Source organism: Ambystoma mexicanum, chromosome 3q, assembly GCF_040938575.1.
Source record: "Ambystoma mexicanum isolate Mex_15411 chromosome 3q, UKY_AmexF1_1, whole genome shotgun sequence".
Taxonomy (NCBI): domain Eukaryota; kingdom Metazoa; phylum Chordata; class Amphibia; order Caudata; family Ambystomatidae; genus Ambystoma; species Ambystoma mexicanum.
In genome coordinates, this window is record NC_090926.1 from 1,301,199,375 (window position 1) to 1,301,221,689 (window position 22,315).

The 22,315-nt window shown below is 53.8% G+C and overlaps 1 protein-coding gene across 3 annotated transcripts in view; it reads right to left on the reverse strand.

Moving 5' to 3' along the window:
* LOC138447910 (breast cancer anti-estrogen resistance protein 3 homolog) overlaps nt 1–22,315 on the reverse strand; it is a 350,104-nt gene that overhangs the window by 167,138 nt on the left and 160,651 nt on the right. For all 3 annotated transcript variants that reach the window (XM_069604426.1, XM_069604428.1, XM_069604427.1), the window contains exons 3-4: nt 19,033–19,466; nt 1,704–1,801 (exon numbers count right to left, since the gene is read on the reverse strand). In XM_069604426.1, the coding sequence (XP_069460527.1) occupies nt 1,704–1,801; nt 19,033–19,466 (532 nt within the window). The remainder of the gene's footprint in view (nt 1–1,703; nt 1,802–19,032; nt 19,467–22,315) is intronic.

Consider the following 22,315-nt stretch of genomic DNA (forward strand, 5'->3'; position numbering starts at 1 on the left):
ACTTACCCTCCTCCTCTAATGTCACTTTCGCTCAACCGCTAATGTCACTTTCCCTCCTCTAATGTCACTTTTCCTCCTTCTCTAATGTCACTTTCCCTCCTCTAATGTCACTTTCCCCTCCTCTTATGTCACTTTCCCTCCTCCTCTAATGTCACTTTCCCTCCTCTTCTAATGTCACTTTCCCTCCTCTTCTAATGTCAATTGCCTTCCTCCTCTAATGTCACTTTCCCTCCTCCTCTAATGTCACTTTCCCTCTTCCTCTAATGTCACTTTCCCTCCTCTAATGTCACTTTCCCTCCTCCTCTAACATCCCTTTCCCTCTCCTCTAATGTCATTTTCCCTCCTCCTCTAATGTCACTTTCCCTCCTCCTCTAATGTCACTTTTCCTCCTCTAATGTCACTTTCCCTCCTCCTCTAATGTCACTTTCCCTCCTCCTCTAATGTCACTTTCTCTCCTCTTCTAATGTCAATTGCCTTTCTCCTCTAATGTCACCTTCCCTCTTCCTCTAATGTCACTTTCCCTCCTCTAATGTCACTTTCCCTCCTCCTCTGTCACTTTCCCTCCTCCTCTAATGTCACTTTCCCTCCTCCTCTAATGTCACTTTCGCTCAACCTCTAATGTTACTTTCCCTCCTCTAATGTCACTTTCCCTCCTTCTCTAATGTCACTTTCCCTCCTCTAATGTCACTTTCCCCTCCTCTAATGTCACTTTCCCTCCTCCTCTAATGTCACTTTCCCTCCTCTTCTAATGTCAATTGCCTTCCTCCTCTAATGTCACTTTCCCTCCTCCTCTAATGTCACTTTCCCTCTTCCTCTAATGTCACTTTCCCTCTTCTAACGTCACTTTCCCTCCTCCTCTAATATCACTTTCCCTCCCCTCTAATGTCATTTTTCCTCCTCCTCTAATGTCACTTTCCCTCCTCCACTAATGTCACTTTCCCTCCTCTTCTAATGTCACTTTCCCTCCTCCTCTAATGTCACTTTCCCTCCTCTTCTAATGTCACTTTCCCTTTTCCTCTGTCATTTTCCCTCTTCCTCTGTCACCTTCCCTCCTCTAATGTCACTTTCCCTCCTCCTCTAATGTCACCTTCCCTCTTCTAATGTCACTTTTCCTCCTCTAATGTCAACTCCCCTCTTCCTCCAATGTCACTTTCCCTCCTCCTCTAATGTCACTTTCCCTCCTCTAATGTCAATTTCCCTCCTCCTCTCATGTCACTTTCCCATCTCCTCTAATGTCACTTTCGCTCCTCTAATGTCACTTTCCCGCCTCCTCTAATGTCACTTTCCCTCCTCTTCTAATGTCAATTGCCTTCCTCCTCTAATGTCACTTTCCCTCCTCCGTTAATGTCACTTTCCCTCTTCCTCTAATGTCACTTTCCCTCTTCCTCTAATGTCACTTTCCCTCCTCTAATGTCACTTTCCCTCCTGTCAGACTGCGATGTCTACAGATGGTCGTAACTGTGAGCAGGTTGCTGTCAGACTGCACAGTATGTAGCAATGGTCTCACCTGTCAGCAGGTTGCTGTCAGACTACACAGTATGTAGCAATGTTCTCACCTGTCAGGAGGTTGCTGTCAGATTGCGCAGTGTGTAGGGAGGGTCTCACCTGTCAGCAGGTTGCTGTTAGACTGCGCAGTGTGTAGGGAGGGTCTCACCTGTCAGCAGGTTGCTGTCAGACTGCGCGGTGTGTAGGGATGGTCTCACCTGTCAGCAGGTTGCTGTCAGACTGCGCGGTGTGTAGGGATGGTCTCCTCCCCACAGAGTCCAGGTTCACCGGGTGACTTCCACATTTGTCTTTGATTCTGTGGAATAAACATAAATTAAAACTGTAAAAGGAAAAATAAAAGCAGCTGTGAACTGTGGGGTAATGCCTGAGATGGTGGAGGAACAGGGTTGAGATGCACTGGCAGAGCTCTGTGTAGATCCCAGTACTGAGGTAGGGGTGCTGGAGGTCAGGGTTGAGGTGCACTGGCAGAGCTCTGTGTAGATCCCAGGACTGAGGTAGGGGTGCTGGAGGTCAGGGTTGAGGTGCACTGGCAGAGCTCTGTGTAGATCCCAGTACTGAGGTAGGGGTGCTGGAGGTCAGGGTTGAGGTGCACTGGCAGAGCTCCGTGTAGGTCCCAGTACTGAGGTAGGGATGCTAGAGGTCAGAGTTGAGGTGCACTGGCAGAGCTCTATGTAGATCCCAGGACTGAGGTAGGGGTGCTGGAGGTTAGGGTTGAGGTGCACTGGCAGAGCTCTGTGTAGATCCCAGTACTGAGGTAGGGGTGCTGGAGGTCAGGGTTGAGGGGGGCTGGATAGCTCTTCAGGGATTCCAGTACTGGAATAAGGGTGCTGGAGGTCAGGGTTGAGGTGCACTGGCAGAGCTCTGTGTAGATCCCAGTTGTGAGGTAGGGGAGCTGGAGGACAGGGTTGAGGTGGACTGGAAAGTTCTTCGGGGATTCCAGTACTGGAATAAGGGTGCTGGAGGTCAGGGTTGAGGTGCACTGGCAGAGGTCTGTGTAGATTCCAGTACTGAGGTAGGGGTGCTGGAGGTCAGGTTTGAGGGGGACTGGATAGCTCTTCAGGGATTCCAGTACTGGAATAAGGGTGCTGGAGGTCAGGGTTGAGGTGCACTGACAGAGCTCTGTGTAGATCCCAGTACTGAGGTAGGGGTGCTGGAGGTTGGGGTTGAGGTGGACTGGATAGCTCTTCAGGGATTCCAGTACTGGAATAAGGGTGCTGGAGGTCAGGGTTGAGGTGCACTGGCAGAGGTCTGTGTAGATCCCAGTAGTGAGGTAGGGGTGCTGGAGGTCAGGGTTGAGGTGGACTGGATAGCTCTTCAGGGATTCCAATAATGGAATAAGGGTGCTGGAGGTCAGGGTTGAGGTGCACTAGCTGAGCTCTCTGTAGATCCCAGTACTGAGGTAGGGGTGCTGGAGGTCAGGGTTGAGGGGGACTGGATAGCTCTTGAGGGATTCCAGTACTAGAATAAGGGTGCTGGAGGTCAGGGTTGAGGTGCACTGGCAGAGCTCTATGTAGATCCCAGTACTGAGGTAGGGATGCTGGAGGTCGGGGTTGAGGTGGACTGGATAGCTCTTCAGGGATTCTAGTACTGGAATAAGGGTGCTGGAGGTCAGGGTTGAGGTGCACTGGCAGAGCTCTGTGTAGATCCCAGTACTGCGGTAGGGGTGCTGGAGGTCAGGGTTGAGGTGGACTGGATAGCTCTGCAGGGATTCCAGTACTCGAATAAGGGTGCTGGAGGTCAGGGTTGAGGTGCACTGGCTGAGCCCTCTGTAGATCCCAGTACTGAGGTAGGGGTGCTGGAGGTCAGAGTTGAGGTGCACTGGCAGAGCTCTGTGTCGATCCCAGTAGTGAGGTAGGGGTGCTGGAGATCAGGGTTGAGGGGGACTGGATAGCTCTTCAGGGATTCCAGTACTGGAATAAGGGTGCTGGAGGTCAGGGTTGAGGTGCACTGGCAGAGGTCTATGTAGATCCCAGTACTGAGGTAGGGGTGCTGGAGGTCAGGGTTGAGGTGGACTGGATAGCTCTTCAGGGGTTCCATCTGGACCAGTGACTATCAGCCTCACAAGGAATGTTACTAAAGGGCTTATCTGGGAATTTGCAGCTTTGTCTTTATTGGTATTTATTTGAAGTTCGATCAGGAATGACTTACAATAACACATTGACCAATGACACAGGCATTCCCCCGAAGGGTACTGTATTAATAGGGGGAATCCCAGGGTGCACTTGTTGACTAACTAGTGCTAACCCTACCTCTATCCAGGAGTGTACGTATAATATCAAACAGTGAGGTAAGGAAAACGGACAGTTCAAGATTTACAATGATCCGTGCTTTCACTTTGATTAGAAATATATACAAATTCTTTATGAGATAATTAAGACACAATGTTAAAACACACCGATAAGTAAATCCAATATGACACAATTATTAAAAACAATTACAAAAATAGTAAGTGACCTTTTATAATCCTCAATGATTAAAACTCTTCTCTATAGAGTATTTTGTCGGTAGGTAGGGTGCAAGTCTCCACTTCCTTTTGAGGTTTTATAAAAAAAAGCCTTTGTGATCTAACACCGAAATTGGATTACAGAGTGTTATATTCTCAACATGTTTCTGTTCATAGTCTACAAATAGTGATCATTCTTCAGGAGTTTTCAATCTGTTGTCACTGTTCTATTGGGGGTCTGCCTATGTTTCGTCTTTCTTTCTGAGAATTTTCTGAGAATTTTTGAGCTTTCAATAAAAACAAACAACACACAGTATTAGCTATAAATGCTGGTTTACTGTCACAGCCCATTAGGACCATTGACCTAAGGCTCAGGGTATGGTTACCTGAGTCGGTCTGTGGGTGCGGCCACTGAGCATTGGGGCAGACTGCTAAGCAGTTGTATCATCCATATGCATCTGTGTAAAGCGAAATAAATATGCTTCATATGTCACCATATACCTTGTGTTTCTCTTATCTCTCGAGTCCTCTCTTCCCGTGTTAACATCTTACAGTTCCTATGTCTAATATGTTGCACCCACCTGTATCATGTGGATCTTTACTGTCCTCTTCCGGGTGTATCAAGAATTTATATCCTATACTTCTGAACATGCATTTGCGTCTTAGTAGGGGCCTCTCGGCACTTTAAGGATCGTGATTGCTCTTGTTCAGCTTTTGTGACCTGTTATTAAAAGTAGAAATACTTAGTATTGTTTGTATCTCACTACTGTCAAGGTTCAATCTATATATCGATTCCTATTCATGTTATCATTATTTGAGCTACCTCTTAATGCGGCATAGTATTTAAACTATCGCCAATCATTATGACTACGTGCTCACCTCCGTTAGAACCCTCTCCAATTGTCGGGGTGTCCTTGTATAGCTCCGTCTCTGTTGATCTTGAGGCACACCTAGGCTATCCTTCTCGTTTCTTTAAATATGTTGCACTTGTCAGTTTTACGTGTGCCATTTTGGTATGGTCTTTAAGCATACCGCGCATGCCGTTCTTCTTAGTCTCTCTGATTGTCTTTGTTGGCATTTGCTAGTATTAGGCTTTTTCTGTGTTGCGGAGTAGCTGTCCCTAGTAAATCCTGGTATATTTCTAAAACCTCAAAAGGAAGTGGAGACTTACAACCTACCTACCGACAAAATACTCTATAGAGAAGAGTTAATCATTGGGGATTATAAAAGGTCACTTGCTATTTTTGTAATTGTTTTTATTAACTGTGTCACATTAGATTTACTTATCGATGTATTTTAATTATCTAATAAAGAATTTGTAGATATTTCTAATCAAAGTGAAAGCACGGATCATTGTAAATCTTGAACTCTCCGTCTTCCTTACCTCACTGTTTGATATTATTCCCCCGAAGGGTGCCTGTACTATACAAGTGGCGAGCCAATTTATGAGGGATTGAACCAAGTGGGACATAGACCAGGGACAAAAGAAAAATAATAAATGAGAAACCAGTGACCTACATAGGTCATATTAACCCAGGGAGGGCAATTACTGACGAGGAGGACTATATACTGTGAGGGTGCAGAGGTAAGGCTCAGAAGGCATAGTGGCATATTTTTGAGCAGAACATTTTATTGATCAAGAAAGGGTTGGAAATATGCCTCTCGATCCCTGAAACTAAGAGGGGTTTCCCTGCCTCAAAGAAAACTAGTGAAATTGTCCGAATGTCCAAAACTATAAAGACTGTCACTGCTGTGTCTCAAAGTCTACTTCTGTCTCTAACACTAGTAACTTATATCCACTGTGTAAGGAGGATCTCTTCCCAACGTAAAGTGCTCATTGTAGTTGCTAGTCTCTCGGGTAATCAAAACGGATGAAATAAACCATGTTTACAAATGTGAGAGTCCAGAGCTGGGGTCGTGCTCCTTTCCCCTACAGCCCTTCTTGTTCTACTGTCTTTCCTTTTTGGGCTCCTGAGCCCCGCATTCTCGTAGGCAAATGCCACTGGGTAACTCACAAGAATATGCATCTAAAATACATAGTTCTTTAGCCCACCAACTTGGCACACTTTCCTACCAAGCGCAGGATTCCTTCTGATTGCTCATTTTCAGTTCCAGGCTTCTTGTCCCACTTATTATCAAACTCTCATTTGGGGTGCAGGTTCCAGACTTGCAATATTCTGAACGTCTTGGTTTACTCTCCTACCATGACACTGTCCTCTCATGTACTGTCTCTCTTTCCTCACAGGGTCCCAGATCTTCTTACTCTTCGTTACTTTAGGTTTTTTGTCTCTCATGTGGGTGCGGGTCCCAGACTCGTAATGTAGCGTTGTATCCACTTGGCTTACTCCCCTGCCAAGCAGACCCTTTTCTTTGTTTGTTCCTTGCACAGTCAGGAATCCAGACCCTCTCATATGGGTGCCGATCCCACTCGCAATTCATTTTTGTATCTGCTTGGTTCACTTTCCTGCCGAACATACGATTCCTGTTTCTCCATCTTCATTATTCTTGGGGTCCCAGACCCTTTTACGCTTGGACTTCCATATGGGTGTGGGTCCCAGATTTCCAATCTCTTCTTAGGGGCCAGACCCTTTTATTCGAGCTTCTGCGTTGACCCCCTTGCTTCCCCATACCTCTAGCACCTTTCGGGTAACCCGTATACCTGTCAGTCTCTTCTGTACAGATACCAGCGTTTCCCGAGCAGCTGTATCGCTTCTCGAGGCTCTGGTAATGTTCGGGTAACCGGTAGGGTCTGCACTGGCTCTGCAGACATCTGAGCCTTCCCGGGTGCTTTGTCAGGGTCTGGGGTGCCCAGAGGTTTGACTTGGCAGCAGCCGGAGTAGTCCTTTCATCCTGGACCACGTTCGGGTTCACCTCCTGCGTTCACGGCTTCCCTTTCAGCTCTTGTCTGCTCGCCTGGTGCAGTTCCTCCTCAGAGGAAAGCTCTCTCTTGGTATCGCAGTTGAGCTGCCTTTGAACTCCTGCGCCGGTTGATTGAATTGCTTTGGGCCAATCACCTACCATGAGAAGCTAGACCACGCAGTCTGATTCTCACGAGGGATCCTCTGACTCCTCGTCATCTTCTTCTTCACAGTACTTGAAATAGAGCCATGTTACATACTTTCTCAGGTATTTTAGTCTTGTCAAGTATATTAGGTTGACTAACTTGACAACAGAACACATTGGCTCCGTCTATAGAAGGGTAACGAACATTTGGCATTGGAGAAGGGGTTGGGTGACGTTTCAAGCGGGTGCATACAGTGTTCTCTGATGGTGATATGATATGATATGATATGGCATTTGTAACGCGCCTATACACAAGTGTTTCAAGGCGCGACGAGGCAGGGAGGGGGGAAACAAGGGGAGGACAGACAACGATCCTACTAGACCAGGTGTCATTCAGATCGCGCAAGTGCAGGGGTAGGGGGAAGGGAGAAGTGCAAGGGGAAGGGGGGGGGAAGTGCAGTACAAGAAAAGGGCCAGCTGGTGGCAAGTGCAGGGTAAGTGCAGACAAGTGCTGGGAAGGGGGGGGCTGTAGGGATACAGAGACAGTCCCGCAGTGCAGGGATTGCCAGGGAGGCAGTGCAAGTGGAGAGTGTCTGGGCCCAGGACCAAGGTCGGTGAGAGTGGCCCAGGTGCAGGTTCAGTGCAGTTTCAGTGAAGAATTTAGCAGGGGAGAGGGAGGGAGAAAGCAGAAGCAAAGAGGAAGGTTTTGAGGTGCTTCCGGAACCGGAGATGGTTCTCCTCAAGTTTCAGGGAGGCAGGAAGGCTGTTCCAGAGGGAGGCCCCTGCCGCGGAGAGAGATCTACCCCAGCTCGTTGCTTCGAGAAGCGGCTGACCCTGAGGGAGTTGGAGACGGATGAGCGAAGGGCTCGGGAAGGAAGATATTTAGGAAGAGAGAGTTGAAGGTATTTAGGACCCAGGCCCCAGAAGGCCTTGTGGACAATGCAGAGGGTTTTGAACTTTATCCTCGCAGCCACTGGGAGCCAGTGTAGAGATTTCAGTCCTGGAGAGATACGGTCCCTGGGCTTGAGGCCAAGGACAAGTCTCGCAGTCCTGTTCTGGATGAGTTGCAGAGGGCGGAGAGTGGAGGCAGGCAGATTAAGATAGAGGCTGTTACAGTAGTCCAGCTTTGAGAGAACCAGGGCTCGGGAGACAGTGAGCTTCTTGGGGAAGGAGAGGAAGGGAAGAATACCTCTGAGGAGGTGCAGCTGGTAGTGTGACTTCTTAGAGACGTCAGATATATGAGGAGAGAAGGAGAGTGTGGAGTCGAAGATGACCCCAAGGTTTTTTGCCTTGCAGGTAGGAGCAGGAAGAGGGCCAAGAGAGGCCGGCCAGAGAGCTGCAGGGAAGGAGGGAGTGGGTGTGCCGATGAGTAGAATCTCAGTCTTACTGGCATTAAGGCAGAGGTCATTGGCGGCACACCATTCCTGGATAGCAGACAGACAGTCAGAGATGAGGGAAGGAGAGGAGGAGGCCGAGGGTAGCCTGAAAATGAGCTGGGTATCGTCCGCATAGCACTGAAAGTTGGGGCAGAGAGCGGCGATGCGGTGAGCAAGGAGTGCCAGGTACTGGTTGAATAGCCAGGGGGAGAGGTTAGATCCCTGGGGGACACCACAGGTGGAGAAAAAGATGTCAGAGAGGAAAGACCCCAGTTGGACCTGGGAGGGTCGAATGGAAAGGAAAGAGGTCAGCCAAGCCAGAGCCTGACCAGTGATACCCAGGTTATCACGGAGACGGTTGAGCAGGATGGCATGGTTGACAGTGTCAAAGGCAGAAGAGAGATCGAGCAGAATGAGAACACACGGAGTGTTGGAGTCGAGGTTCAAGAGCAAGTCCTCACGGATGTTCAGGAGAGCAGTTTCCGTGCTTCTGGCAGCTCTGAAGCCTTGGTTGTCCCCAATCACATAAGGGGCTTCCACTCCATGTGATCCTCCTCCGGTGCATCCCCCCCAGAGGGACTTTGCGAAAGGTCTCCCACTAGGGGAGTAGGGACGACATCCCCAGACTAATCACAATACATATGCGAAATTACATTATCACGGGGGGACCTCTCTCTTTGGCAAGAAGCTGAACTTTAAGCCAACCTTTAAAGAGCTCCTTTGTGATGGCTTTCATTGTGATAGGTAGCGGGGTTCCAGCGGAGCGGGGAAAGTATGGAGAAGTAGCATAAGTGAGAGGTACAGCGGGGGTATGGGACAGCACTGTTGAGTGCAGAGGAGAAGCGCAGAGATACAGTCCTACAGGTGCGGAGGAGGAGGACCGCTAATAGGAGGAGCAAATTACGAAGGCAGTGGTTGTGCATGGAGAGCCAACCAGCACGGTGCCCGTGCCTCGAAGTCTGGGAGGATCTGGGTAGGTTGTGCAGAGTGCAGGTGGCAAAGTGGAGGAGTTTGTGTAGCGGGAGGAACTCTTTAAGAATGACCTCTCTTTGACCTCCTTAGGGGGGTGGTAGATCTATTCCAATCCACCTTCACTGGTTCATTTGAAGGGAGCAACACCTATTGTCCGCTTTTCCACAAGCCTTCAAAAATGAATGGATACTTATTCCAGATTTTAGGAAGATCTTAAGATGAGTGGAGGGCAAAATGAAAGCGTAAAAGTGCCTTCACGCTCTTGATTGTCGATCTGCCCCATGCTCGCACCCTTCCAAGGTGCAGATGGGGCACACAGCGCAATTTGCATGTCCACGTTTCATTCCTCCTCGTCTTGAGAGATCATTTAGTTTTATGCCTGCACGAGACGTAAAACCAAAGGATTCCTATGGAATACGCCTTGTTTAGCACCTGCTAGTAAGCCGTCATTATCAAACAAGTGCGCTCTGCAGGAGGCGGTGGAGGGTGAAAGGGAGGCGTGGAGGGTGAAAGGGAAGCGTGGAGGCGGTGGAGGGTGAAAGGGAGGCGGTGGAGGGTGAAAGGGAAGCGTGGAGGGTGAAAGGGAAGCGTGGAGGCGGTGGAGGGTGAAAGGGAGGCGGTGGAGGGTGAAAGGGAAGCGTGGAGGGTGAAAGGGAAGCGTGGAGGCGGTGGAGGGTGAAAGGGAGGCGGTGGAGGGTGAAAGGGAAGCGTGGAGGCGGTGGAGGGTGAAAGGGAGGCGGTGGAGGGTGAAAGGGAAGCGTGGAGGCGGTGGAGGGTGTAAGGGAAGTGTGGAGGCGGTGGAGGGTGTAAGGGAAGCGTGGAGGGTGAAAGGGAAGCGTGGAGGCGGTGGAGGGTGAAAGGGAGGCGGTGGAGGGTGAAAGGGAAGCGTGGAGGGTGAAAGGGAAGCGTGGAGGCGGTGGAGGGTGAAAGGGAAGCGTGGAGGGTGTAAGGGAAGCGTGGAGGCAGTGGAGGGTGTAAGGGAAGCGTGGAGGCGGGGGAGGGTGAAAGGGAGGCGTGGAGGGTGAAAGGGAAGCGTGGAGGCGGTGGAGGGTGAAAGGGAGGCGGTGGAGGGTGAAAGGGAAGCGTGGAGGGTGAAAGGGAAGCGTGGAGGCGGTGGAGGGTGAAAGGGAAGCGTGGAGGGTGTAAGGGAAGCGTGGAGGCAGTGGAGGGTGTAAGAGAAGCGTGGAGGCGGGGGAGGGTGAAACGGAAGCGTGGAGGCGGTGGAGGATGAAAGGGAAGCGTGGAGGCAGTGGAGGGTGAAAGGGTGAAAGGGAAGCGTGGAGGCGGTGGAGGGTGAAAGGGAAGCGTGGAGGGTGAAAGGGAAGCGTGGAGGCGGTGGAGGGTGAAAGGGAGGCGTGGAGGCGGTGGAGGGTGAAAGGGAGGCGTGGAGGGTGTAAGGGAAGCGTGGAGGCGTTGGAGGGTGAAAGGGAAGCGTGGAGGCGGTGAAGGGTGAAAGGGAAGCGTGGAGGCGGTGGAGGGTGTAAGGGAAGTGTGGAGGCGGTGGAGGGTGAAAGGGAGGCGTGGAGGGTGAAAGGGAAGCGTGGAGGCGGTGGAGGGTGTAAGGGAAGCGTGGAGGCGGTGGAGGGTGTAAGGGAAGTGTGGAGGCGGTGGAGAGTGTAAGGGAAGCGTGGAGGCGGTGGAGGGTGAAAGGGAGGCGGTGGAGGGTGAAAGGGAAGCGTGGAGGCGGTGGAGGGTGAGAGGGAAGCGTGGAGGCGGTGGAGGGTGAAAGGGAAGCGTGGAGGGTGAAAGGGAGGCGTGGAGGCGGTGGAGGGTGTAAGGGAAGCGTGGAGGCGGTGGAGGGTGTAAGGGAAGTGTGGAGGCGGTGGAGAGTGTAAGGGAAGCGTGGAGGCGGTGGAGGGTGAAAGGGAGGCGGTGGAGGGTGAAAGGGAAGCGTGGAGGCAGTGGAGGGTGAAAGGGAAGCGTGGAGGCGGTGGAGGGTGAAAGGGAAGCGTGGAGGGTGAAAGGGAAGCGTGGAGGCGGTGGAGGGTGAAAGGGAGGCGGTGGAGGGTGAAAGGGAAGCGTGGAGGCGGTGGAGGGTGTAAGGGAAGTGTGGAGGCGGTGGAGAGTGTAAGGGAAGCGTGGAGGCGGTGGAGGGTGTAAGGGAAGTGTGGAGGCGGTGGAGGGTGTAAGGGTGAAAGGGAAGCGTGGAGGCGGTGGAGGGTGTAAGGGAAGTGTGGAGGCGGTGGAGAGTGTAAGGGAAGCGTGGAGGCGGTGGAGGGTGTAAGGGAAGTGTGGAGGCGGTGGAGGGTGTAAGGGAAGCGTGGAGGCGGTGGAGGGTGAAAGGGAGGCGTGGAGGCGGTGGAGGGTGAAAGGGAAGCGTGGAGGGTGAAAGGGAAGCGTGGAGGCGGTGGAGGGTGAAAGGGAGGCGGTGGAGGGTGAAAGGGAAGCGTGGAGGCGGTGGAGGGTGAAAGGGAGGCGGTGGAGGGTGAAAGGGAAGCGTGGAGGGTGAAAGGGAAGCGTGGAGGCGGTGGAGGGTGAAAGGGAGGCGGTGGAGGGTGAAAGGGAAGCGTGGAGGCGGTGGAGGGTGAAAGGGAGGCGGTGGAGGGTGAAAGGGAAGCGTGGAGGGTGAAAGGGAAGCGTGGAGGCGGTGGAGGGTGAAAGGGAGGCGGTGGAGGGTGAAAGGGAAGCGTGGAGGCGGTGGAGGGTGAAAGGGAGGCGGTGGAGGGTGAAAGGGAAGCGTGGAGGCGGTGGAGGGTGAAAGGGAGGCGGTGGAGGGTGAAAGGGAAGCGTGGAGGGTGAAAGGGAAGCGTGGAGGCGGTGGAGGGTGAAAGGGAAGCGTGGACGCGGTGGAGGGTGTAAGGGAAGCGTGGAGGCGGTGGAGGGTGTAAGGGAAGCGTGGAGGCGGTGGAGGGTGTAAGGGAAGCGTGGAGGCGGTGGAGGGTGTAAGGGAAGCGTGGAGGCGGTGGAGGGTGTAAGGGAAGCGTGGAGGCGGTGGAGGGTGTAAGGGAAGCGTGGAGGCGGTGGAGGGTGTAAGGGAAGCGTGGAGGCGGTGGAGGGTGTAAGGGAAGCGTGGAGGCGGTGGAGAGTGTAAGGGAAGCGTGGAGGCGGTGGAGAGTGTAAGGGAAGCGTGGAGGCGGTGGAGGGTGTAAGGGAAGTGTGGAGGCGGTGGAGAGTGTAAGGGAAGCGTGGAGGGTGAAAGGGAAGCGTGGAGGGTGAAAGGGAAGCGTGGAGGCGGTGGAGGGTGAAAGGGAAGCGTGGAGGCGGTGGAGGGTGTAAGGGAAGCGTGGAGGCGGTGGAGGGTGTAAGGGAAGCGTGGAGGCGGTGGAGGGTGTAAGGGAAGCGTGGAGGCGGTGGAGGGTGTAAGGGAAGCGTGGAGGCGGTGGAGGGTGTAAGGGAAGTGTGGAGGCGGTGGAGAGTGTAAGGGAAGCGTGGAGGCGGTGGAGAGTGTAAGGGAAGCGTGGAGGCAGTGGAGGGTGAAAGGGAGGCGGTGGAGGGTGTAAGGGAAGCGTGGAGGCGGTGGAGGGTGTAAGGGAAGTGTGGAGGCGGTGGAGGGTGTAAGGGTGAAAGGGAAGCGTGGAGGCGGTGGAGGGTGAAAGGGAAGCGTGGAGGCGGTGGAGGGTGAAAGGGAGGCGGTGGAGGGTGAAAGGGAAGCGTGGAGGCGGTGGAGGGTGAAAGGGAGGCGGTGGAGGGTGAAAGGGAAGCGTGGAGGCGGTGGAGGGTGAAAGGGAGGCGGTGGAGGGTGTAAGGGAAGCGTGGAGGCGGTGGAGGGTGTAAGGGAAGTGTGGAGGCGGTGGAGGGTGTAAGGGTGAAAGGGAAGCGTGGAGGCGGTGGAGGGTGAAAGGGAAGCGTGGAGGCGGTGGAGGGTGAAAGGGAGGCGGTGGAGGGTGAAAGGGAAGCGTGGAGGCAGTGGAGGGTGAAAGGGAGGCGGTGGAGGGTGAAAGGGAAGCGTGGAGGCGGTGGAGGGTGAAAGGGAGGCGGTGGAGGGTGAAAGGGAAGCGTGGAGGCGGTGGAGGGTGTAAGGGAAGTGTGGAGGCGGTGGAGAGTGTAAGGGAAGCGTGGAGGCGGTGGAGGGTGTAAGGGAAGTGTGGAGGCGGTGGAGGGTGTAAGGGTGAAAGGGAAGCGTGGAGGCGGTGGAGGGTGAAAGGGAAGCGTGGAGGCGGTGGAGGGTGAAAGGGAGGCGGTGGAGGGTGAAAGGGAAGCGTGGAGGCGGTGGAGGGTGTAAGGGAAGTGTGGAGGCGGTGGAGAGTGTAAGGGAAGCGTGGAGGCGGTGGAGGGTGTAAGGGAAGTGTGGAGGCGGTGGAGGGTGAAAGGGAAGCGTGGAGGCGGTGGAGGGTGTAAGGGAAGCGTGGAGGCGGTGGAGGGTGTAAGGGAAGCGTGGAGGCAGTGGAGGGTGTAAGGGAAGCGTGGAGGCAGTGGAGGGTGTAAGGGAAGCGTGGAGGCGGGGGAGGGTGAAAGGGAAGCGTGGAGGCGGTGGAGGGTGAAAGGGAAGCGTGGAGGGTGAAAGGGAAGCGTGGAGGGTGAAAGGGAAGCGTGGAGGCGGTGGAGGGTGAAAGGGAGGCGGTGGAGTGTGAAAGGGAAGCGTGGAGGCGGTGGAGGGTGAAAGGGAGGCGGTGGAGGGTGAAAGGGAAGCGTGGAGGCGGTGGAGGGTGTAAGGGAAGTGTGGAGGCGGTGGAGAGTGTAAGGGAAGCGTGGAGGCGGTGGAGGGTGTAAGGGAAGTGTGGAGGCGGTGGAGGGTGTAAGGGTGAAAGGGAAGCGTGGAGGCGGTGGAGGGTGAAAGGGAAGCGTGGAGGCGGTGGAGGGTGAAAGGGAGGCGGTGGAGGGTGAAAGGGAAGCGTGGAGGCGGTGGAGGGTGTAAGGGAAGTGTGGAGGCGGTGGAGAGTGTAAGGGAAGCGTGGAGGCGGTGGAGGGTGTAAGGGAAGCGTGGAGGCGGTGGAGGGTGTAAGGGAAGCGTGGAGGCAGTGGAGGGTGTAAGGGAAGCGTGGAGGCAGTGGAGGGTGTAAGGGAAGCGTGGAGGCGGGGGAGGGTGAAAGGGAAGCGTGGAGGCGGTGGAGGGTGAAAGGGAAGCGTGGAGGGTGAAAGGGAAGCGTGGAGGCGGTGGAGGGTGAAAGGGAGGCGGTGGAGGGTGAAAGGGAAGCGTGGAGGCGGTGGAGGGTGTAAGGGAAGTGTGGAGGCGGTGGAGAGTGTAAGGGAAGCGTGGAGGCGGTGGAGGGTGTAAGGGAAGTGTGGAGGCGGTGGAGGGTGTAAGGGTGAAAGGGAAGCGTGGAGGCGGTGGAGGGTGAAAGGGAAGCGTGGAGGCGGTGGAGGGTGTAAGGGAAGCGTGGAGGCGGTGGAGGGTGTAAGGGAAGCGTGGAGGCAGTGGAGGGTGTAAGGGAAGCGTGGAGGCAGTGGAGGGTGTAAGGGAAGCGTGGAGGCGGGGGAGGGTGAAAGGGAAGCATGGAGGCGGTGGAGGGTGAAAGGGAAGCGTGGAGGCGGTGGAGGGTGAAAGGGAAGCGTGGAGGGTGAAAGGGAAGCGTGGAGGCGGTGGAGGGTGAAAGGGAGGCGGTGGAGGGTGAAAGGGAAGCGTGGAGGGTGAAAGGGAAGCGTGGAGGCGGTGGAGGGTGTAAGGGAAGCGTGGAGGCGGTGGAGGGTGTAAGGGAAGCGTGGAGGCGGTGGAGGGTGTAAGGGAAGCGTGGAGGCGGTGGAGGGTGAAAGGGAAGCGTGGAGGCGGTGGAGGGTGAAAGGGAAGCGTGGAGGCGGTGGAGGGTGAAAGGGAAGCGTGGAGGCGGTGGAGGGTGTAAGGGAAGCGTGGAGGCAGTGGAGGGTGTAAGGGAAGCGTGGAGGCGTTGGAGGGTGAAACGGAAGCGTGGAGGCGGTGGAGGATGAAAGGGAAGCGTGGAGGCAGTGGAGGGTGAAAGGGAAGCGTGGAGGCGGTGGAGGGTGAAAGGGAAGCGTGGAGGGTGTAAGGGAAGCGTGGAGGCAGTGGAGGGTGAAACGGAAACGTGGAGGGTGTAAGGAACCGTGGAGGCGGTGGAGGGTGTAAGGGACACGTGGAGGCGGTGGGGGGTGTAAGGGAAGCGTGGAGGCAGTGGAGGGTGTAAGGGAAGCGTGGAGGCGTTGGAGGGTGAAACGGAAGCGTGGAGGCGGTGGAGGATGAAAGGGAAGCGTGGAGGGTGAAAGGGAAGCGTGGAGGCGGTGGAGGGTGAAAGGGAGGCGGTGGAGGGTGAAAGGGAAGCGTGGAGGCGGTGGAGGGTGTAAGGGAAGTGTGGAGGCGGTGGAGGGTGTAAGGGAAGCGTGGAGGCGGTGGAGGGTGTAAGGGAAGCGTGGAGGCGGTGGAGGGTGTAAGGGTGAAAGGGAAGCGTGGAGGCGGTGGAGGGTGAAAGGGAAGCGTGGAGGGTGAAAGGGAAGCGTGGAGGCGGTGGAGGGTGAAAGGGAAGCGTGGAGGGTGAAAAGGAAGCGTGGAGGCGGTGGAGGGTGAAAGGGAGGCGGTGGAGGGTGAAAGGGAAGCGTGGAGGCGGTGGAAGGTGTAAGGGAAGTGTGGAGGCGGTGGAGAGTGTAAGGGAAGCGTGGAGGCGGTGGAGGGTGTAAGGGAAGTGTGGAGGCGGTGGAGGGTGTAAGGGTGAAAGGGAAGCGTGGAGGCGGTGGAGAGTGAAAGGGAAGCGTGGAGGCGGTGGAGGGTGAAAGGGAAGCGTGGAGGCGGTGGAGGGTGAAAGGGAAGCGTGGAGGCGGTGGAGGGTGTAAGGGAAGCGTGGAGGCGGTGGAGGGTGTAAGGGAAGCGTGGAGGCGGTGGAGGGTGAAAGGGAAGCGTGGAGGCGGTGGAGGGTGAAAGGGAAGCGTGGAGGCGGTGGAGGGTGTAAGGGAAGTGTGGAGGCGGTGGAGAGTGTAAGGGAAGCGTGGAGGCGGTGGAGGGTGTAAGGGAAGTGTGGAGGCGGTGGAGGGTGTAAGGGTGAAAGGGAAGCGTGGAGGCGGTGGAGAGTGAAAGGGAAGCGTGGAGGCGGTGGAGGGTGAAAGGGAAGCGTGGAGGCGGTGGAGGGTGAAAGGGAAGCGTGGAGGCGGTGGAGGGTGTAAGGGAAGCGTGGAGGCGGTGGAGGGTGTAAGGGAAGCGTGGAGGCGGTGGAGGGTGAAAGGGAAGCGTGGAGGTGGTGGAGGGTGAAAGGGAAGCGTGGAGGCGGTGGAGGGTGAAAGGGAAGCGTGGAGGCGGTGGAGGGTGTAAGGGAAGCGTGGAGGCAGTGGAGGGTGTAAGGGAAGCGTGGAGGCGTTGGAGGGTGAACGGAAGCGTGGAGGCGGTGGAGGATGAAAGGGAAGCGTGGAGGCATTGGAGGGTGAAAGGGAAGCGTGGAGGCGGTGGAGGGTGAAAGGGAAGCGTGGAGGGTGTAAGGGAAGCGTGGAGGCAGTGGAGGGTGAAACGGAAACGTGGAGGGTGTAAGGAACCGTGGAGGCGGTGGAGGGTGTAAGGGACACGTGGAGGCGGTGGGGGGTGTAAGGGAAGCGTGGAGGCAGTGGAGGGTGTAAGGGAAGCGTGGAGGCGTTGGAGGGTGAAACGGAAGCGTGGAGGCGGTGGAGGATGAAAGGGAAGCGTGGAGGCAGTGGAGGGTGAAAGGGAAGCGTGGAGGCGGTGGAGGGTGAAAGGGAAGCGTGGATGGTGTAAGGGAAGCGTGGAGGCAGTGGAGGGTGAAACGGAAACGTGGAGGGTGTAAGGAAGCGTGGAGGCGGTGGAGGGTGTAAGGGACACGTGGAGGCGGTGGGGGGTGTAAGGGAAGCGTGGAGGCAGTGGAGGGTGTAAGGGAAGCGTGGAGGCGGTGGAGGGTGTAAGGGAAGCGTGGAGGCGGTGGAGGGTGTAAGGGAAGCGTGGAGGCGGTGGAGGGTGAAAGGGAAGCATGGAGGCAGTGGAGGGTGTAAGGGACACGTGGAGGAGGTGGAGGGTGTAAGGGAAGCGTGGAGGCGGTGGAGGGTGTAAGGGAAGCGTGGAGGCGGTGGAGGGTGTAAGGGAAGCGTGGAGGCGGTGGAGGTTGTAAGGGAAGCGTGGAGGCGGTGGGGGTGTAAGGGAAGCGTGGAGGCGGTGGGGGTGTAAGGGAAGCGTGGAGGCGGTGGACGGTGTAAGGGAAGTGTGGAGGCGGTGGAGGGTGTAAGGGAAGCGTGGAGTTATGATGCGGGGCGCCCGCTACCCCTGCCACTACTCGAAAGCAGGGGTGTTGCTAGGTCTGGAACAGATCCGGGGCTACGCTAATATCGCGACTGTCAGGACTCAGGGCTAGCGATAGCCTTTTGGTTTTAGCCCCTGAGATTCTATCCGGGGCTACAACCAGAAGACCCGGGCTATAGCCCCCTCAGCCTACCCCATCGACGCCTCTGCTGGAGAGATTGGACACTTTCTATTGACTCTTCTATTGACTCGGTTCTCAACATTTTGAGGAGCTCCTGGTTTAACACCTCCATTCACACTCTGGGCATTTTGGTGGTTTTTTAAAGTGAGAAGTGGGGACTGGTGGAACGGAAAGTCCGTTCCCGCCTTCCTTTTGCCGTCCACCTTCAAGAACCACTTGGTTTTACATCAACAGCACATTTCAAACAGGGGGATTCCATAGGAATCCATAGGAGCCCATAGGAATCCATTGTAAACGCCGGCTGCCGCTGGTATATGGCAGGTGGCGCTTCCTCATTGTGCACTGCAGGCCCTCCCATCACCATGTCATGCCCCCCTTTTGCGCTCCACACTGCAAATTACTAAAGGGCCTGCAGTGGCGCTGCTTTGCACCTAACTGCAAATCTAAGCTGCCCCCTGTGGGCGCTCCGGAGTGCTTACAGTGGAAGTCACATTCTTGACATCTACAGCCAGGCTGTCTCGGGTAACTAGTGGCGCAAGGACCTTTTCATACCTCTGTCTGTTGCCTGGTAAAGGGGCGAATTGGTTTGCATAAGCTTAACGCTGTTTCTACAGCAACCTATGCAAGAGGATAACGGGGCCTTACTAAAATACAGAGGCCCCCTATTGGAAGAAACTAACTTCATACAGAGGACTCTGCCTCAGACGGTTCATGCACACTGCATGCTTATGCTAAGACTTTTCTCTGAGGGGGGCTGGAGTCCTGTCATTAATAATGGCAGAAAACAGGTCTTCTGTGTGGCCTTGCACTCAATCATTGCCAGTGAGTGCACACATGGCTGGCCGAGTTCATCTGCGATGGCTTTATTCCATAATTCTTAATGCAGCTGTCAATATCTTCACGCTTCATTAGCACTTCTAAACTATCAGGAAGTGACATATTAATCCATTTAGACACGATGCATGTACCACAATGTTTCGAGTCAAGGGCCTCTTCCTCAGGGTCACCTAAACAGTGCCATTCACCTTCTTGTCTAAATTCATTGGAATCTCACATTCTGGAAATTTACAATTCTGACTGTTTCAACTCTGTTTTTTATTTTAATAATGTTGATTTTTAAATTAAAGGATACACAAGGATTTTTGTAGGAGTGATTGGATTACGACTCGATGCTCGGGAGCAGGCTGATGAGTCCTCACCTGCGGAGGTTATTGCACCAACTCAGTCCAGTTTCTGTCAGTCCCATATTAGCTGCTCACAACAGGACTCACCTAAGCAGGTTCCTGTGGGACGCCCCTGGACAGGTCACAACAGGACTCACCTAAGCAGGTTCCTGTGCGACTTATCTGAGCAGGTTCCTCTGGGACTCATCTGAAAAGAATCTGTGGGACTCATCTGAGAAGAATCTGTGGGACTCATCTGAGAAGAATCTGTGGGACTCATCTGAGAAGAATCTGTGGGACTCATCTGAGAAGATTCCTCGGTGACTCACCTGAGCAGGTTGCTGTCATCCATGTCTGCTGTGGACAAGGCACGTACACTTCTTCTCCTCGAAGGGTCAATTGTACTCTTTGGGGCACCCAATGTCTGTGCCGGTACCGTGGGCCTACCCCCATACTTTTCAAGCAGTAGTCTGATGGGTACATATCGGGCCACTGGGTGGCAAATGACTGCTCCAGAACTTTCTGAGACAGGGTTGCGGTTCCCCACGTAGAAGCGCACCAGAGCTGGAATGTTGTCAAACTGCTCCTCCTCAAACTGGAAGCGTGTGCGGGTGTAGCCCTTGCGTGGCCGCAGCACCACACGGATAATCCTGAAGTGCACAGCCTCGTGCCTGCAGCGACAGGTCAGGACGTAGTCACCGGGGCTAGAGTGTGAGTCTCTGATCAGGAACTCACCATCTTCCTGGACCAGGGATTCCGCCACCTAAAAATATAAAATAAGAGTCAGTGCATTGTGTGTAAGGGCAGTGGGGCCCTAGGAATATAACAGAAGAGTCTGTGCATTGTGTGTAAGGGCAGTGGGGCCCTAGGAATATAACAGAAGAGTCTGTGCATTGTGTAAGGGCTGTGGGGCCCTAGGAATATAACATAAGGGTCAGTGCATTGTGTAAGGGCTGTGGGGCCCTAGGAATATAACATAAGGGTCAGTGCATTGTGTAAGGGCTGTGGGGCCCTAGGAATATAACAGAAGAGTCTGTGCATTGTGTGTAAGGGCAGTGGGGCCCTAGAAATATAAGATAAGAGTCAGTGCATTGTGTAAGGGCTGTGGGGCCCTAGGAATATAACATAAGAGTCAGTGAATTGTGTAACGGCTGTGTGGCCCTAGGAATATAACATAAGAGTCAGTGAATTGTGTAACGGCTGTGTGGCCCTAGGAATATAACATAAGAGTCAGTGAATTGTGTAACGGCTGTGGGGCCCTAGGAATATAACATAAGGGTCAGTGCATTGTGTGTAAGAGCTGTGGGGCCCTAGGAATATAACATAAGGGTCAGTGCATTGTGTGTAAGGGCTGTGGGGCCCTAGGAATATAACATAAGGGTCAGTGCATTGTGTAACGGCTGTGTGGCCCTAGGAATATAACATAAGAGTCAGTGAATTGTGTAACGGCTGTGGGGCCCTAGGAATATAACATAAGGGTCAGTGCATTGTGTGTAAGGGCTGTGGGGCCCTAGGAATATAACATAAGGGTCAGTGCATTGTGTAAGGGCTGTGGGGCCCTAGGAATATAACATAAGGGTCAGTGCATTGTGTAAGGGCTGTAGGGCCCTAGGAATATAACAGAAGAGTCAGTGCATTGTGTAAGGGCTGTGGGGCCCTAGGAATATAACATAAGAGTCAGTGCATTGTGTATGCGCTGTGGGGGCCCTAGGAATATAACATAATAGTCCGTGCATTGTGTATGAGCTGTGGGGCCCTAGGAATATAACATAAGAGTCTTTGCATTGTGTATGAGCTGTGGGGCCCTAGGAATATAACATAAGAGTAAATGCATTGTGTATGAGCTGTGGGGCCCTAGGAATATAACAGAAGAGTCAGTGCATTGTGTAAGGGCTGTGGGGCCCTAGGAATATAACAGAAGAGTCTGTGCATTGTGTGTAAGGGCAGTGGGGCCCTAGGAATATAACAGAAGAGTCTGTGCATTGTGTAAGGGCTGTGGGGCCCTAGAAATATAACATAAGGGTCAGTGCATTGTGTATGAGCTGTGGGGGCCCTAGGAATATAACAAAGGTCAGTGCATTGTGTAAGGGCTGTGGGGCCCTAGGAATATAACATAGGGGTCAGTGCATTGTGTAAGGGCTGTGGGGCCCATCGGAATATAACAGAAGAGTCTGAGCATTGTGAGGAGGCTGTGGGGGCCCTGGTAATATAACTTCAGAGGCAGTGCATTGTGTATGAGCTGTGGGGGCCCTAGGAATATAACATAAGAGTCAGTGAATTGTGTAACGGCTGTGGGGCCCTAGGAATATAACAAAGGTCAGTGCATTGTGTAAGGGCTGTGGGGCCCTAGGAATATAACATAGGGGTCAGTGCATTGTGTAAGGGCTGTGGGGCCCTAGGAATATAACATAGGGGTCAGTGCATTGTGTAAGGGCTGTAGGGCCCTAGGAATATAACATAGGGGTCAGTGCATTGTGTAAGGGCTGTAGGGCCCTAGGAATATAACATAGGGGTCAGTGCATTGTGTAAGGGCTGTGGGGCCCTAGGAATATAACAGAAGAGTCTGTGCATTGTGTGTAAGGGCAGTGGGGCCCTAGGAATATAACAGAAGAGTCTGTGCATTGTGTAAGGGCTGTGGGGCCCTAGAAATATAACATAAGGGTCAGTGCATTGTGTATGAGCTGTGGGGCCCTAGGAATATAACAGAAGAGTCAGTGCATTGTGTGTAAGGGCAGTGGGGCCCTAGGAATATAACAGAAGAGTCTGTGCATTGTGTAAGGGCTGTGGGGCCCTAGGAATATAACATAAGGGTCAGTGCATTGTGTAAGGGCTGTGGGGCCCTAGGAATATAACATAGGGGTCAGTGCATTGTGTATGAGCTGTGGGGCCCTAGGAATATAACAGAAGAGTCAGTGCATTGTGTGTAAGGGCAGTGGGGCCCTAGGAATATAACAGAAGAGTCTGTGCATTGTGTAAGGGCTGTGGGGCCCTAGGAATATAACATAAGGGTCAGTGCATTGTGTAAGGGCTGTGGGGCCCTAGGAATATAACATAAAGGTCAGTGCATTGTGTATGAGCTGTGGGGCCCTGGGAATATAACATAAGAGTCAGTGCATTGTGTAAGGGCTGTGGGGCCCTAGGAATATAACTTCAGAGGCAGTGCATTGTGTATGAGCTGTGGGGGCCCTAGGAATATAACATAAGAGTCAGTGAATTGTGTAACGGCTGTGGGGCCCTAGGAATATAACAAAGGTCAGTGCATTGTGTAAGGGCTGTGGGGCCCTAGGAATATAACATAGGGGTCAGTGCATTGTGTAAGGGCTGTGGGGCCCTAGGAATATAACATAGGGGTCAGTGCATTGTGTATGAGCTGTGGGGCCCTAGGAATATAACAGAAGAGTCAGTGCATTGTGTAAGGGCTGTGGGGCCCTAGGAATATAACAGAAGAGTCTGTGCATTGTGTGTAAGGGCAGTGGGGCCCTAGGAATATAACAGAAGAGTCTGTGCATTGTGTAAGGGCTGTGGGGCCCTAGAAATATAACATAAGGGTCAGTGCATTGTGTATGAGCTGTGGGGGCCCTAGGAATATAACAAAGGTCAGTGCATTGTGTA